Source organism: Lissotriton helveticus, chromosome 10 (genome assembly GCF_964261635.1).
Source record: "Lissotriton helveticus chromosome 10, aLisHel1.1, whole genome shotgun sequence".
Taxonomy (NCBI): Eukaryota; Metazoa; Chordata; class Amphibia; order Caudata; family Salamandridae; genus Lissotriton; species Lissotriton helveticus.
The window spans coordinates 596,564,632-596,581,377 of NC_136071.1; the positions used below are offsets into that span (position 1 = coordinate 596,564,632).

General features: G+C 44.9%; 1 protein-coding gene across 2 annotated transcripts in view; it reads left to right on the forward strand.

The window, feature by feature from the left end:
- CLCN7 (chloride voltage-gated channel 7) overlaps positions 1 to 16,746 on the forward strand; it is a 313,583-nt gene that overhangs the window by 146,481 nt on the left and 150,356 nt on the right. For both annotated transcript variants that reach the window (XM_078663121.1, XM_078663122.1), the window contains one exon: positions 4,824 to 4,956. In XM_078663121.1, the coding sequence (XP_078519247.1) occupies positions 4,824 to 4,956 (133 nt within the window). The remainder of the gene's footprint in view (positions 1 to 4,823; positions 4,957 to 16,746) is intronic.

Here is a 16,746-nt window from a genome sequence, read left to right on the forward strand (position 1 = left end):
CGACAGATGTGGCCTGATATTAATCTTTACTTTTATCTCTTGCTAGAAGACAAAAAACAGGAAGCCAAGATAGAGAGAACTTTAGCAGCTACCATGGACTGCAATGGATGGTGGTAAATCTTGAATTACACCAGCTCGCTGGCTGCTGTTTTGTGTAGGCAAGACTTACTCAGAGCGACTTGCTTCAGACCTGAAGTTCAAAATCAAATATTGGATATATCCTTTGATGTGCAGTTGTTGTTTGGAAAACATGTTGTTGATGTACTTCGCCAGACACACCTTGGTGCCTCACAGCAATGACTTTCCCAGCTATTTCAAAGTACTAGGGAAAGGAGCCAGACATATTGCTAAGCGTACCAGAATTATCTTAACTAACCTTATCAACCAGAGCTTTTATAATACAATGCGTAGGTGCAGCAGCCTATAACAAACCCCAGCCCAGAGTTAGAGGTGTAAGTCACTCGAAGGAGATGGGACGTCTTCACTGACTTTTCCCTCCGCCTCAGTACCAGTTGGCTCCATTGGAGGAAGGATATCAGCCTTTAGGTCGATGGCACCATAGGTGGAAGGAACTCTGCCTTTAGTTTGGGCACAATGAGGTTTGTTCAGTGTCCTCCATGAACGCTTTTGCCCTAGCTGAAATTCAGACTTCTACATTTACTAAAGGCAGAAACCTTATCATAGAATGGAGAGGAGGGATTGGCCTAGTTCAGAAAAGCTATCAGAAGGTAGGCTTCTATGCCCAGGGTTTTCAAATAAAAAAGGAAAGTCCGGCGAAAGGAGACCTGTTCGGTCCACTTCTTGAGAAAACCGATGTTCTTCATATTTCTCCCTTAGGATTTATTAAAACTACTGAAGTAAAAAGGATGTTCTGGTGCTTTACATCTCCAACAATTTTTGACATACCCCTTCACTACACCAGAACTTTCTAAGTTTTAAGGAAGCCAGTTGCCAGTTTTAATTCAAGTTCTCCCTTTTGGTCTCAACTGCAGTCAGAAAATATTCCACCCGAAACTGCCCATCTTTGATGTTTGGGACATCAAGAATGCCAATACCACAATGATTGGTTGGGCAAGGACGCTTTTACCAATGCCACAAAACAGTCAGTGACAGCAGGGCTCGAATGGGAACCATAAGCAGCCTTGATGAAAAATCCTTAAACCAGCCATGCCCTCCTAATCTCCTCGCGCACTCATCCTTTCTCTTTCCATCCATCCAATCTCTTTCTCCTATTTTACTCCTTTTCTGATCACTTTCCCTTCTACCCACTCTATCTCAAATCCCACTTTCAAATCCGTTCTTCAGTGGCTACAGCCTCCCGGGAAATGCCTGATGGAATAGAAAGCCAGTTCTGCCTCAGTGACAGCCTGTACCCATTTATTTAGGAGGCTGCGTCTAACTCTTAACCAAGAAAAATCATCCTTTCGTCAGAAACACACAATCCATTTCTTAGGTGCGAGCCCATACACTAAAGAATAGAGGTTGTACCCCCTCACAGAAAAGACAAATTAACCTAGCTGCACTAGCAAGCCAAATCCCAAAGCAACCAATTATCGATGTGCACCTTCCGCAGCAGCTGCTGTGCATGATGTTGTCCTATGTCTCATTCCCTTTTGCCAGCGAACCCTCCAGCCAATACAGGAAGAACTAGACAAGAAATGTGCACAAATATCCGGCTCCTTTGACATCCATGTTCAGGTTACACTGAAAATAAAAAATACTCTTTTTTGGTGAATTTCTGCAAAGAACAGCGGTGTGGGTCTTCATTCCTCTATTCCTCTACCTCATTCCTCTACCTCATATTAAAGTAGGGTTAAACATTGGGAGCCTATCCTAAGGAGCTAATAGCCAGAGGGCTGTTGTGTACTCTGGAGGTAAACCAACACAGCAACGTGCTGCAACCCAGGTCTATCAAAAGAGATGAAAATTTACTTATCCTGAGTAAATCGCTTGGTCTGGGCAACCGGACGTTGATGTTTTTACTTCAAGAAGTAGGCCGGCATTAGTCTCAAACATATTAGTCCATTTGACACCAGATTTGTTTTTATGGAAAAATATCATGGCAGTACAGGTAACAACAAGCAGATTACTACAGTTGCACAACTCCGGTTTGCCATGAATAGGAGATCAACAACAACTTTTGAGGCAAGTGTTCAGTGCATGGGAGAAGCCAATGCTGGACCTGTTCCGATATTACCAAACAAGAAATGTCACTTCTGCTCAAGCATGTAACTACAAGTAGGATTGTGGGGGAATGCCTTTTGATTGTATGATCAAGGACTTGTGCACATACTTCTCCTCCTTTCCCGTTAATTCCATGACCTATCGTGAAGCTGTATTTAGAACCATGCCTTATGATCCTAATCACTCGGACTTGGCTTAGATAATACTAGTTAACAAACTGCTTAATCTAGAAGAAATTCCACTGGGTTCGCAGGTGAACCTCCTCTCTAGAAGCTAAGGGCAAATTATTCATTATTACTGTGATCCGTAATTTTGTTTGGCTTGTTTTCTGGGTTCAATTAATTCGTTCTTGTAGACATTCATGCAGATTGTAAAGAAACTCTTGTGTATTCCAGGGTGCTATCCACTGACATAACAAGACAGCTAAATACAAGAGATTCTGCATTTGCTTTACATAATGAAACAGGCTCGTACTCCTTTCAGGCCCCTAATCAAAGTTCGCCTCGTAGCCATTTCAAGGAACCCTCGTTCTCTGACACGTCCTTCTTTATCATCTCACAGGATGCTCCAAGAATTTGTAAAGGGTCTTTTTAGAGCCACCCCTTTGTCAAGGAATCCCCTAATAAATCCAGAACACAATAAGGTATTATCACAACTAATGAATAATTTTAAACCTATACACAGGGCTAGTCTCTTATTCCTCTCCTGGAAAACAGTGCTATTACTGGCTCTTCCCTCATCCAATAGGGTAAGTGAAATACAGGAATTTACAATAAAAATACCCTTTTTGCAATTCGCAAACAAAAAGGTCACAGTGCGCACAATCCCATAGTTCATACCGAAAATTCCTACTGACTTCCTCCTCAATTAAATGATAGTACTCGAAGATTTTCCCAAGCATTGTAGGTGCATCAGAGAGCTTTGCACACTTTCGATCTGCACAAATGCCGAAAATTAGATCTGGACAAGAGAGTTCAGAATTCCTGATCCATTACTATTAACATTCTCTTACCAAGGAAGGATTATCCATTGTAAAGCAAGGAATCTCAAGATGGGTAGAATCTGCTGTCCCCTAGTGCCACAGAAAGGTGGGAACATCAAAGCACATTTCACAACACTTAGGCATCTTCAGTGGCTCGCTACTCTTGAGTGTCCATTATGGATATCCGCTGCACAGCTACATAGAAAAATGGACACACCTTCACTCAGCACATCTGCTTCGATGTATTTGCAGACAGATGGAATGGTGAGACAAGCAGCAGTTTGTAATCTTTCACATATGGTGGGCATTCCTATTCATATCCTTTTTCTCCAGTATTGATGTACTCAGTCAGTGATTCCCACACCTTTTAGTACCATAAGCCAATTTTTGGAATGACAAACATTTTTGACCTACCCAACTATAATTGACATAAGGTAGGTGATTTTTTTAATGTAACTAAATCACTGTGTGGCACTGCACTGTCATTACAGATAGCACATTTCCAGCGAAATGGACACCTATTTTATATAGACGTACAGTTTTACTGATCAAACTATATTGCACGCAAATGATAATCCGTGGGATTTGGATTTCAATGATAATTTATCATTTGGGCATCACCATGTAAAGTGTCTTTCTGTATGTTTTGATCCTATTAAAATATTTGTTCCAAATTACAAAACAAATGTGCTTCATTTTTGCTTTCCTAACTGCTGAATGTGTTCAGTTCGTTTATATATATATTAACATTTTGTTTTTACAAAAATTGACATCTTACATACTTTCGTTTCACACTCCTTATCCCAGCAAGATTGTCACACAAATTACTTTTCTTTCTCTGCAACGTAAGAGGAGATTGTAAACACCAATCCCCTTGTTAAAAAAATGTAATAATAAGTAACAATTAATCAGAAAATCCAGTGGGATGTTTGACCTCCATCTTTGAAGCGCAGCTAATGTGACAAGATAAATACAGAATTTAACCGCATCCTAATTATTCTTTGGGCTTTTGCAACCCACCAAAAATTGATTTGTGGGTATCGACCCACAATTTTGGGAAACACTGTACTAAGGTATACTAAGTTGTACTGACTGCTATTTTGGTTCAAACATTTTAATCTATGGAAGATTCAATGCTATAGAAGAAAACGTCCCTACTCCCCGAATAGAAGTGCACCTCTTTCCACACTCATGCTGGAAAAAGATGACCTCTGGGAGTGGTGGAATTGCGGGTACTTATACCCCATTGGCTGACTTTGGGTTTTCTCAAGTGAGATGAGTGTGCTATTCGAGCAACACAAGTGTAAGGTCTTCCAGGCTTGTTATGATTTTATACTGCTAAGTTTACTGTGGGACTCCTTCCCCCGTAACAGGAAAAGATTTAAACCTGTGAGTCCTTGTAATATATTAGCGCTGGTAGACAGTAGTTATGGGTAAATAGAGGTTTTCTTCACCTTGCTAACTGTACAGTATTAAAAAAAACTGCTTTGTTTGAATGGGTCTCAGTAGTTATGCCTTCTTTGTTTACCTCTTGTGATCTTCAGTTTGATTGAAACCTCACATGAAATAAATAACAATGCTCTCCTAATTAGTGTTGTGTGCCTTTTAAAAAAACATCTTTATCAACGAAGTTTAATTTTCTCCCACTTCACTGCAGACATTCCGAACGGTGGAAATCCAGCGCTGGGTCATCTGTGGCTGCATTGGAATTCTTACAGGACTCATCGCTTGCTTTATCAACATCGTAGTGGAAGAACTGGCGGGTATCAAGTACTGGGTTGTGAAAGAAAGTATCCTTGGAAAACATGGGTGATATCCAGGTGTAAAACCAAACATTTCTGTCTTACTTGGCAAAGAAGGACTTTATACAAATGCTAGATCCCTTTCCTAGTAAGTGGTGCTGAAAATCCATTCAATCAAGTAAGCAGCAGTAACACATCTTTGACATACAACAATGTAAAGATAAAGGGATCTTTGGTTAGTCAATTGAGCGAGGCCCAATCGTAACCCTCTTTCTTTTATAAGAACATAGAACTGTTGATATAGTGTAGTAGGACTATTTGTGGTCAGAAATCGTGTGACGCACAAAACTGGAAACTGTGCGGCTGTGAAAGTTTGTGTCTCAAAGTACTGAAGGTGCATCATTATTGAAAATGTCCTTCTGGCTCTCAGTGTGCACTTTGTGAATTGGAATGTGATGGAGGCGTGATGGGGTGCCTTCCACAGACCACAATTCAGCAATGATTTGTAACTGAGGTTGCAATCACAAACTGTTGATTGGGTACAGATTCCCGAAAGCGGGTGCTGATATTCACAAAGTGAAAACTATCTATGGGGGAGCTTCACTTTGTGAATGAGGGCATTGGGGAGAGCAGGCAGCTCCCCAATGCCCTTCCAAACATGCCTATTTTCTTTTCTGATTACAATCCATGACCTCTTAAGGCACATACCTGCAGGAAAACCAAGCAATGGCAAAGCCAATAGTTCTCGCCTATGCAAGATTTATTGGCTTAGTCAAAAAGTTTTTTTTGCCATGTGGTACAGCAGCCACGCAGTTCTTCAATATGGCAAAGAACAGATTGACAATGCCAAATAAGTCTTCTATTTGGCTTTTGTATGTTTATAAGACAACATCATTAAAAGTACAAAAATAAAATAAAAGTGCTGTGATGCATCCAGCGTTGTCTGAGTCATAGCATCTTTTTTTCCTTTCTTTTTAACTCTTTCCTCTGAGTTCTGAAATGCTGCCTTAGCACTCAGGAAATTAGAGACTAGGTGGCTGATAAAACTTAGATATGTGGACCTTGGTTTGAATACGAACAGGAAATTACATGTATTTCTCCAAGAATGATGAGGTGTATGATCACAGAGTATGATTTGCCTGGATATAATACTAGATATTTTAGCCATCTGACACATCAGTTGGAGGATTATGGGGACAGTATTCAATACCATAAGATAGCACCACTGTGTTAATAGGAAAATGTTCAGTACTTAGCCATACGATCATACTACATGTCTACTGCTATGTGTAAATAAGTTGCAATATCTCATTGGAACAATGTAATCAATTCTGGAATCTAAAAATTATAAGATAGCACCACTGTGTTAATAGGAAAATGTTCAGTACTTAGCCATACGATCATACTACATGTCTACTGCTATGTGTAAATAAGTTGCAATATCTCATTGGAACAATGTAATCAATTCTGGAATCTAAAAATTATCATGTACTAATGAGTGTTCTATATGATCTTTACCTTCCCCTCTATGAATTTCAATTCCTCTTCTTTTCCCACTTTTTCACACAATTTGGTCACATGACTATATTACTTTTCAATCCAAACTGATTCCAGACCAGTCTACCACATGTTATCTTGCGGGTTTTAGACTGTCTGACTGAAAATTGCGGCCTTTGAGTGTATATTCAATATAATTTTTTGATTATATGGAATTGGTTATTGGATGATGTTTTTGACCTCTTGTGAAATTCAGGCCACTTTTAAATTAGATGTATATTAGGCACTTTTGACTAACTCGCACTACTCCCATATATTTTTAACTAGATGTGCTTAGTTTTACATGCACTAAGACAAACTCTTTATGATAAACTCGCACTACTCCCGTATATTTTTTTTTATCTGGCCTTACCAATATGGCATCAACTGGAGTCACTCTTCTCCAGTTATTTTCTGATGTGACTTTTTGGAGTTTTAAATAGATTTACTAACCTACTTGAGGACTAATATTAGATATTTGGTATCGTAATTTCTCGTAACTTTATTTTACTTTATTTTTAAAAGTTTCAGGGTTTGCAATATTTTACTGGACCACTGCCCACTCAGGTAGCAAGGGGATAACTCTACCCTTAACGCAGGAGGTTCCAGCTTCTTTAAAGAATCTGAAACCTATCAGTGGTTTACAACCGAAATGGCAGTGCCAGACTATTGCCGCATAGCGAAACAGCCCCTTCCAAATAGTGATTAAGTATGCATTTCTAAACCCATTTCAAGATTCGGTTAACACATACCAATGGCAAAAAGGGTTTAGTACCTACTAAAAAACAATCTAGTAGTAGCAAACCTGGTAATTTTGGCGAATCTCGTGATTTGTCCCCAATAAATGGCTTAGTACATCCGGCCCTAGATTTAGACCAGTTGCCTGCCTTGAGATCTGTGATAGAGCGATCACAGTGGCTTATGTCCTTTAGAAGGTTTGTGAAAGTAGTTGTTAAAGCAGGAGGCATTGTTGCAAGTCTGTTTTTTTCTCTATTTCCCCAATGCCGCCGCATCTCCAACACTGCTCATTGTCTTACCTCCTTCCACTGAGTTGCTATAAACTTTTTCTGCCACTTTTCAGAAATTCTGTGTAGAGTTCAGGCAGTCTCTCCCAGGTTACGCAGGTTTTTTCTTTCCATAAAAAATTATGAACTGTTGTGTGTAGTAATGCCAGTGCTTTGGGTAATTACTATCATCTCGTTCTTTTACTTACTATCAACTTTCATAACTAATGGCAAATTCTTTGTTTGTTGTATACATGGCTGTAGGTACACATGCTCTGCACACTCCCACCATCTAGTGTTGGGCCCAGACCTTTGCAACTTGTTTTTCTTCAAAGACGTTTGAGTCACAAGAACTGTTATGACTTTACCCTTTGTCCACAATGCTGCAGAACACAAGCCCACCTCAGTTTGTTTTCTTTCGCCTCTGGGCTCTGTTGTCGGGAACACTGCTCCAGAGTTGACGTTTTTAAAGCACCAGGACTTCTATGAATCAGGCTGAGCAGCTCCAGGCTGAGCAGCTCCTTCTTTAGCTTTGTAGTGAAAAACTATTTTTTGCATTGAGAGGTATCTGTTCGTACCAATGGGTCTTCGGAACCAACGACCATTTCCTGCAGCATATCGACATATCACAGCTTCTAGATGCCAGTTCAGATTAACTTTACTGCGGGACACTCGAAAATGCACCTAGGACAGTGTTATGGAATGCACTCCTTTCCACTTTTGTCACAGGTTGATCGAAAATAGCTCTGTGCCGATCACTAAGAGGCCTACAACCTCTGCCTTTCCCAAGAGCATGTTGAGACATCCTTTAATGCCTTCACCTGTAAGAACACTCTCAAAGGGGGAGAAGGTGGGCACAACACAAGATGCAGTGGCAAATTCTGTTGGAGACACCCCACATTTATGGAAGCAAAGTCGTGCCTGGCACCCAGGAAGGAGAGGTAGGTCCTCTGGCATTCTGGTACACCAGGCATCCGAACGTCAAGAGGCACGCTTCTCCGCAGCTCTGGCATCGAGGAGATCGTGTTCCTAGATCTACAAATACCCTTTAATAGTGTGCATCTGTTTAGCCCTCAGGTGGACCAGATGCTCAAGAAAACAGAGAAGGCTGTGGCACAGCTAAGTTCATGAGTCCCCTGGAGTGCCTCAATCCTGAGTCTGCTTCCTGGAAATAGCAGCCCAAAGGTGGTTCCAAACCAGCGGGCTGTAATCATATACCTCCTTATAAGCCATACCAGCAGTCCTTTCAGGACCCGAACAGTCTAATTCTATCCCTAGAGGGTCCTATAGTGCTAATAGGCATGGCAAAGGTAGCGGTAGTCCCACAAGGGCTTCTCTGTTGCTAAGCAATGTCTCCCCTTCCCTCTCCCAACCATGTAACACAGGACAGTGGAAGATTAAGGTAATACCTTAAGGAAGTGACGGGCATACCCAATGACCAGAGGGTGGCGGCATTGCTATAGTCTTTTTAAGGCTCCCTGTCCAATTACCATTCGAATATTTGGAAATGATGTCTTCATGCATTGCAATTGTACTATATGCCAAATTGCACATGTACCCCCTACAGGAATGCCTCAAAAGGCAGTGGGTTCAAGGAGAAGGGCATTGTCAGGATCTAGTGTTGATAACGTCCAAGGGTCTATACTTTCTAATTTGGTGGAACAGCAACAATCTGTTACTGTGAAGACACTTTCTAGACCGCTTTTCGCAAGTGATCATGACCACTGATGCGATTCATGAAATGTCGGTCCAGAACCGTTGCACAACTCAGCACCACTCAGGTGCCACATAAACTATCTTGAAAACACATCTCTGTCTGACTAGTCTTCAAAGCATTCCTCCCACTTATATATTTGGTTTTGTTTTTTAAATCTTTTTATTAATTTCAACTGTAGAATCACATACATTTTCCATTTGACATTCCGAATAATCGCTTAATACGTCATCACAGTGGCTAAGGAGAGAATAATTACAGTCACAATATTCCAATATCTCGCTACCCACCATGCTGCATTTCCAGTTCCACCGATAAAGAAATACATAGATTACCACGATATACATTCCATTTGCCCCGTTTCCTATCCCATTTCTACGGACAACCTCGTGACTTGAAAACTTCAGTTTCCAGAATCAAGCATCTGTCGAACTCTTTCACCCACACTCAGGGAGAAGGTGTGTCTGTCGCTCCCCAACCTCTCACAATTTCCTGCTTAACAAGGGTATAGCCTAGTGTAGTTAGTTGTTTTTCAACCTCCGTAAGGTCAGTCAGTGCCCCAATGTTAAGAAGAGCTAGTCTGGGTGTAAGGATTACTTCTTTTCCCAGGGCATTCTGGTCTTCCCACTTCTATTGAAGGAAAACAATACTACCTACAGACCGCATGACAGCCATGTTCTACATCCAGAAGCAGGATGGCGCCCACTCCTCCTGGCTCTCTGCCCTCCCGGCTAACTGTGCTAGCGCAACACATGTGGTAGGAAATCCACATCTACATTCACCTGCTGACAGAACATTTGCTGGGATTGGAGAACCACTTTGTCTTAACCTAAAAGTCCTCCAGAAGTACTTCCAACAGTAGAGGACCCAGACAGGAGACTGTTCGCTACCACCAAAAATTAGAAATGCCAAATTTTCACCCCCGGGAAACCAAACCCGACAGTCCATTGGCAATGTACCATGGATAAACAGGACAGAGATATTTGCTTGTGCTCGTCTAATCATTCTGGGGGCATTATTTCTTCTAGCAGCCACGCTGTTGCTGCTCTGGTGAACACTCCTGGGGGCTCCATTACCTTCACGTGACACGCCGGATCCCGCTGCTGCCCTTCCTGTGGTCTCCCCCTGCCGCCGCTGCTTATCGCTATCTTAACGCGGCCGCAGTACGGGAGGGGACCACAACGTCCAAGTGCCTTTGCGGCAGGAAGCCACCGCCCTCAACATCGCGCCAGGAGGCGCTTTAAATTGCGGACAAGCCCCGCGTCGCGGAACGAGCCAGGCGAAGCCCGGGCATAGGGCGGGCCGTCCTAGGCCGTCACAGGCCGGAGAAGGCTGGGCAGGGCCACCCCTCCAACGTGTCAGGCAAGACTTGAACCAAAGAATTGGGACCAGTTATAGCATATGTATGTTGTATATTTAGGGGGATTGCACGCATTAGGGGTAATATAGCTGGCCACAAGTAAAGGGGTATAAACTAAGATATAAATTGTCAATTATGGCCTTGCCGTGTGGGCAAGGGAGAAAACCCTCACAGATTCAAACAGGAGGTAGCGCAGCAGAGACACTCGATAATTTTTATCACTCGAGCTTCAGCGATATTAGAGCGCAAGATTGTGCTCCCTGACAAACGATTATCGTCGGATCTCTTATGTTCCAAACGGTCATCACTAGGCAACATCCAAAATGCCGTCACGCCTGAAAAATCCATCATGATTAGAACTAGCGGGATTAGCTCGAGAAGCCCAAACTTAGGTCAGGGAAGCTATCATTCTGCTTCTTACTCATGTATCTCCCTAGATAGTTCAGTAACACCTGAGGTCACCCTTCCTATTGCTCTAACCCCAATGAGGGAGGTTGAACTGTCGAATGCCCAAGTAGCAGAAAAATCAAAGAAGCAAGTGGGAAAAAGAAAGAGGGCTGGGGACAATCAAACAGGTAGTAAGCCAAAAATTGCAAAAATCTTTAATAAGCCAGCAAAATAATCTCTAGAAAAGTTAAACCCCCAGATAATAGACCCCTGGTCCAACAATCTGTTCAAACTAATAGTATCCTGAGTGATGTTCCAAAAGGTCCCGTATGTGATATGCAATATACTAGTGATCCAGGGGATCTCCTAATTCAGGTGGAACAACTGCTAAAATCACTCGTTCTCCCTCTGATAGAACGAATGAGGGTTATAAACCAGAACCTGAATAAAATCCAACGGGAAACTGCAGAGAACACACGCTTATTAAAAAGTCTCTGTGTTAGCCCCCAGAAGAGGGAGATTATGAATTTGCAGAGCAAGCCGAATGCAGTCCCATTGTTACGTCCATGCCTGGCACCAACTGTTGGAAATGTGGAAAATTCAAATGGTATTCAGGGCCCAAAAGAAGGGAGTTTCACCAAACAGAGGGTTGTCAGCAAATCAAACTGCATAGAGGATAACAATAAGACCATGAGATCTGCCACCCCCTGCTAATTAAAGCCAAGGGCAAGGATACCACTAGTGTCATTGATCTACCCCCGCAGGCAACGCCTCTGGTGATAGTTCTTGGCAATGTACCACCTCTAGTCGAAGGCCTTAAAGAGGACTGTGAGAAGTTGGCCTGATGTGCAGTGTTCACTATTCTAGTGATCACTATATATCAGTCCAAACAACCCTTATTGATGATTGGTTGTAAGTCAACCTTATAGACCAGCTATCCTAGTAGCATGGATACGAGCAGTCTAAGGCTAAGACTCTAGAGGGCGTGTTAAGCCAGCTGTTTTACCATCACATTACCCCTTGAACACCCAGTGAAAGGACACCACACAAGTGTTATGAAAATAAACAATGTATTTATTAGAATCACAACAACCCTGTACTCTTTATGAGGACAGGGTGCTAGGCACACAACAAAACTCTTACGAAAATACTTTTAAGTTAGCACGTTACACAAATGCCCGAGGGGCACGAAAAACCATATACGCTAAAAGTGGAATGCGAATTACTAGCAGGTAAGTAACAGTTCTAATAGGCTTTGGAATCGCTAGGACTGGACTAGGGAATCGTTAGATTACTACTAGGAGGCCCAGGGGACTCGGGTGCAGAGTGTGCACTCTCACGCGGGATGCGGGACAAAGTCTATGGAGGCTAGTAAAGGCAAAGTTAGTGTTCACGGGCGAACCCGACCTGGTAGGAAGAAAACGACAGTGGATCCTGACCCTTGGATAGTGAGGCTATGCTGGGACACCGGAGTGCCGAAGTTACCTAGCCCAGGGGCTGCAGCTGCATAGGCCTGAAAAGACGTCGGGGATCTCGTTGCCGGACCGGGAGCCTGGAAGGAAGAAGTTGCTGGCAGGCGACCAGTGAAGGAAAGTTCGATGGATCCAAGCCTGGATCAAGGAAGAAGAAACCTGAAAGCAGAGGGGACCAAGTTCTTGAATCACTAGCCAGTGATTAAGTGGGCACCAGGATGGCACCGGGCGAAGTCACCGCAGTCAGGTGAGTGGGCGCTGCTGGGCTCTGCAGTCTCTCGGACCAGGAGGCGTTGTCGGCGACCAGGATGGAGGTGCGAGCTGTCCCACGAAGGATGAAGTCGTTGGCGTCGAAGTTACCCAGGATTGGGCAACAAGCCTTGGCTAATTCAAGCCCACGCGGTGGACTCAAAATGGCGTCTTGAGTGGACCAGGAGGGTCCAGGGTGCTCCTCTTCGGGAAGGGAGCAAGGGCCAGTCTGGAGCAACCAGACCAGCAGCAGAAATGTCGTCGGGCGTCGTCAGGGAGGCCACAAGCCAACGGGCTAGTAGCCAAACAACGCGGTGAGCAGCGGAAAGCAGAAGGGCCCCACGCAGATCGTGGAGATGCTGGGGGGCTGCACTTCGGAGCTGGAGCTGCTCAGAGTCGGGGCTTCTCGGACCCCAAAGCACTCACCAGTGGAATACTCGGTGGGCTTGCTGTGCAGAAGTCGTGCAGTCTTGGCGATGGCCGGTCCCTCGAGGTCTCGTCGCACCCACGGTTCTCAGCTGTGCTGTAGAGGTGGGTAGAGGTCAGAGGTGCCAGGGAAGCCGGGTCTCGTCGAGCTGGGCAGTCGGATTCCGGAGGAAGGACGTGCAGCAGACCGCAGTGTTCTGTAGATGGTGCCTGCGGGTGCAGGGTGACTACTCCTTAGTCACAAGGGAGAAATCTTAGGAAGAAGTCTTGAGTTCCTTTCGCAGAAAGTAGTTTCAGGATTCAAAGATGATCTGATTTGGAAGGGGGCCAGTCTCTACCTTTATCCTGTAAAAAGGGGCTGGCACGCGACTAAGTCCTGCCCTATGGGTGGGACTAGGAGGGGGGTGGTTACACCCACTTCCTTGGCGGGCTTTTCCCCAGCACAGGGTCTGGAGTGACCCTGGAACTGGTTCAAGCCGGCCTATGTACAGTGAGCACCGGGGTGCTACTTGCAGTCACCTTCCTCTAAAGCCCTGCCTACCTACAATACACAAAACCCTGTCTGGGACGGTGCTGGCACCGCCCCTGGCAGGAAACCCTTTGTCCTTATCTCCTGCTCTGGGAGGACTCCCAGCAGCAGGAGGGCAGACTTGTGTCTCGGTGGCAGCATCCATTTTGTGGATGCTAAGGCTCTGTCTGACGTTTAACCGGGTTATAGGTTACAGGCATGTCGTGTCCCTCTAGAAGGGTGGAATGCTAACCCCGTCGCCAGAATTGGCGAGGGGTTAGTATTCCAATTCGTATGACACCTTACTCGACATGTTTTGATAAAGCGATACCAGAGTTGGCATTTAACCGCGAGGATTATAATGCACTTAAGAGTATATGGTATGCGATATCATGGAAACGGCTAAGGGATGGATCCCGAAAGCCGCAGACAGGCTCAGCTCATGCCAGAGCACCATCTCACACGATTCCAAGCACTCTGCCTTCAGGATTGTTAAGGCCTGCCATAGGAGTGACTGATAGGAGATCTGTGTGTCCATTTTAGGGTTAGATATAGGTATACTATATCTAAAGCAAAGGGTGATTACACCACCTTGCCCCAGCTGTCGTGCAGCCAGTTGTGTCAGATTTGGATGGCCAGCCAGGGGTGGCATAATACATGCTGCAGCCCCTGGTAGGCCCTGGGTACACCTATGCCCTGGGTACCTAAGGTACACTGTACAGGGACTGATAAGGTGGCTCAGTATCCAATTTAGATATGTACCTAAGGTACATGGAATCCATTTTACAGAGAGAGCAGGGGGCCTGAGGTCCTGAATAGCAGGGCCTCAGGTCAACTAAGTCAGAAAACCAGCAAAACACCAGGCAAAAAGTTGGGGGCAACCATAGTCAGGGGTCAACCTTCCTACATAACCCCCCCCCAAACGAAAGGAGATAAGGCTATCCTTGTCCAGGTAAGCCTATATTGCCTAAGTGGCCATTTAAGGAAGTACCAGCACTGGCATGGTTACCCCCTATGTCATGGTCCACTAAGCAATCCCTCACCCTAAGGGTGTCTGAGGGTCTCCACCATAGGGAATCTCTACCTGTGGTGTGTTTTGTCAAAGAAAAAGGCTGGTGCTGAAATGGAGTACTGAAGTGAGGCTCCACTAAGTTTGGGCTCAGCTTCCTCCAATCATTTTCCACCATATAGGCCTTTCTTTCCAAGACTGAGTTGTTTTGGGCTCTCAGGGTCAACCTCTGGCTACCTACAGCTGGAGGTTGGGTCCCTCTGTTTGGCTTACTGGAGGGACAGGTCAGGTCTGGGGCCCTCAGGTCCCAAGTTTGGCTGTGCCCAACAGTGTCCATCTGTGGGAGGTCCCTAACTAATTTTAAGGGGGATCCCTCAGGAGTATGTTTTATTTTCACTTGGCTAGGACTACTAGCTTCAGTGCCCTTAATCTGCTGATTGGGAAATTCTTTTGGACAGGGGGCCCTTTGGGGTCCAACACTGGCCTCCCTGACCTCTACAGCCCTGGGCTGACTGAGGCAGGGTAGAGAGGGGCAGGTTACCTGCTCCAGACTGGGTCCCACCTTGGAAGGGTCCACTGACATCAGGGGTTCTGCCAGGCTAGGCCTGACTACCTCTGTGGCAGTTTCTTCACAAGGGGTCAGATCAGTTCCCTGAGGAGGCTGATCCTTTCCTAAAGTCTGGTGGGAGGGAGATTTCTCTTCCTCCTCAATACTCTCTGTCTGAGTGGAGTGATCCATAGTTTCAGGCTTCACAACACTGTCATCTGTCTGAGTTTGAGCTGTGGCCATCACAACTCTCCCAACCTTTTCAGGAGGGGGCTCAGTTTGGGTGTGGGCTGTGACCATCACAGCCTTGACAACCTGTTCTGGGAAGGAAGTTGTCTGAGATTGGGTTGTGACTGGCACAACCCTCCTGACCTGTTCAGGGAGGATATCTTGGACTGGGGCTGTGGCTACCACTGCCCCACTAACCTTATCATGGATGTTTACCATTCTAGAATGGGTTTCTTGCTCTACTTCAGCCCAGGCTGAGAGCTCTAAATCATTCCCCAGTAGGCAATCAACAGGCAAGTTTGGTGACACTGCCACTCTCTTGTGGCCAGTGACACCTCCCCAGCTGAGATTGACCACTGCCATGGGATGATCTCTCTGTACTCCATCAATATTGGTCACCTGGTATGTGGCACCAGGTAAAAGTTGCCTTGAGGGGACTAGACTCTCAGTCACCATAGTGATGCTAGCCCCTGTATCTCTATAGGCCTCAACTTTTATACCATTGATGAGGGGCTCCTGTCTGTACTTGCCCAAAGTGTTGGGACAAGTTGTGAAGTTGGCAAACCCCATGCCAGTCTCACAGACAAGAGTATCTAAGTTTGGGGACCTGGTTAGGCCAGAGTCCCCAGGAACTCCCAAAGTAAATGCACCCAAATTCTTGGGGCACTCCCACCACCTGGGGGATTACTACTAGTAGTAACAGGAGGTTTGGGAATGTTACTTGGGGGTATGTTTTCCTTATTGTTATTCTTGGGGCAACTGCTGTCAGTTTTTAAATGACCCACCTGTTTACAGGGATAACAATAAGGTTTCTTCTGGTTGTTGGAAGGATTCTGGGACCCACCCCCCTCAGAGGATTTTTGGGGCCCTGATGTGGTTTGGTCTGTAGATTTATTCCCACCCTTCTCTTGAGGCTTGGTTGATTCCTTTTTCTGGTCACCACCTTGGTTCTTGGGCCTAATCCTGGTTCTGACCCATTTGTCTGCCCTCTTACCCAATTCTTGTGGAGAGGTCAGATCAGAGTCTACCAGGTGCTGGTGTAATAACTGGTTCTGACAATTATTTAAGACTTGCTCTCTCATAATTAGATTATACAATCCCTTGAAATCAGTAACCTTACTACCCAGTAGCCAGCCTTCCAAAGCCTTAGTGGCACAATCAACAAAGTCTGACCAGTCCTGAGACTGAGTTTTCTGGGTGTCTCTGAACAGCAACCTGTACTGCTCAGTGGTTAAACCAAACCCATCAACCAGTGCATTTTTCAGGACCTGGTAATTGTTAGCATCCTCCACTCTTGTAGTGAGGAGCTTATCTCTACCTTTACCATCAAAGGAGAGCCACAGTATAGCTGCCCACTGACTCTGGGGAATGCACTGCACAGTGCAGGCCCTCTCCAGA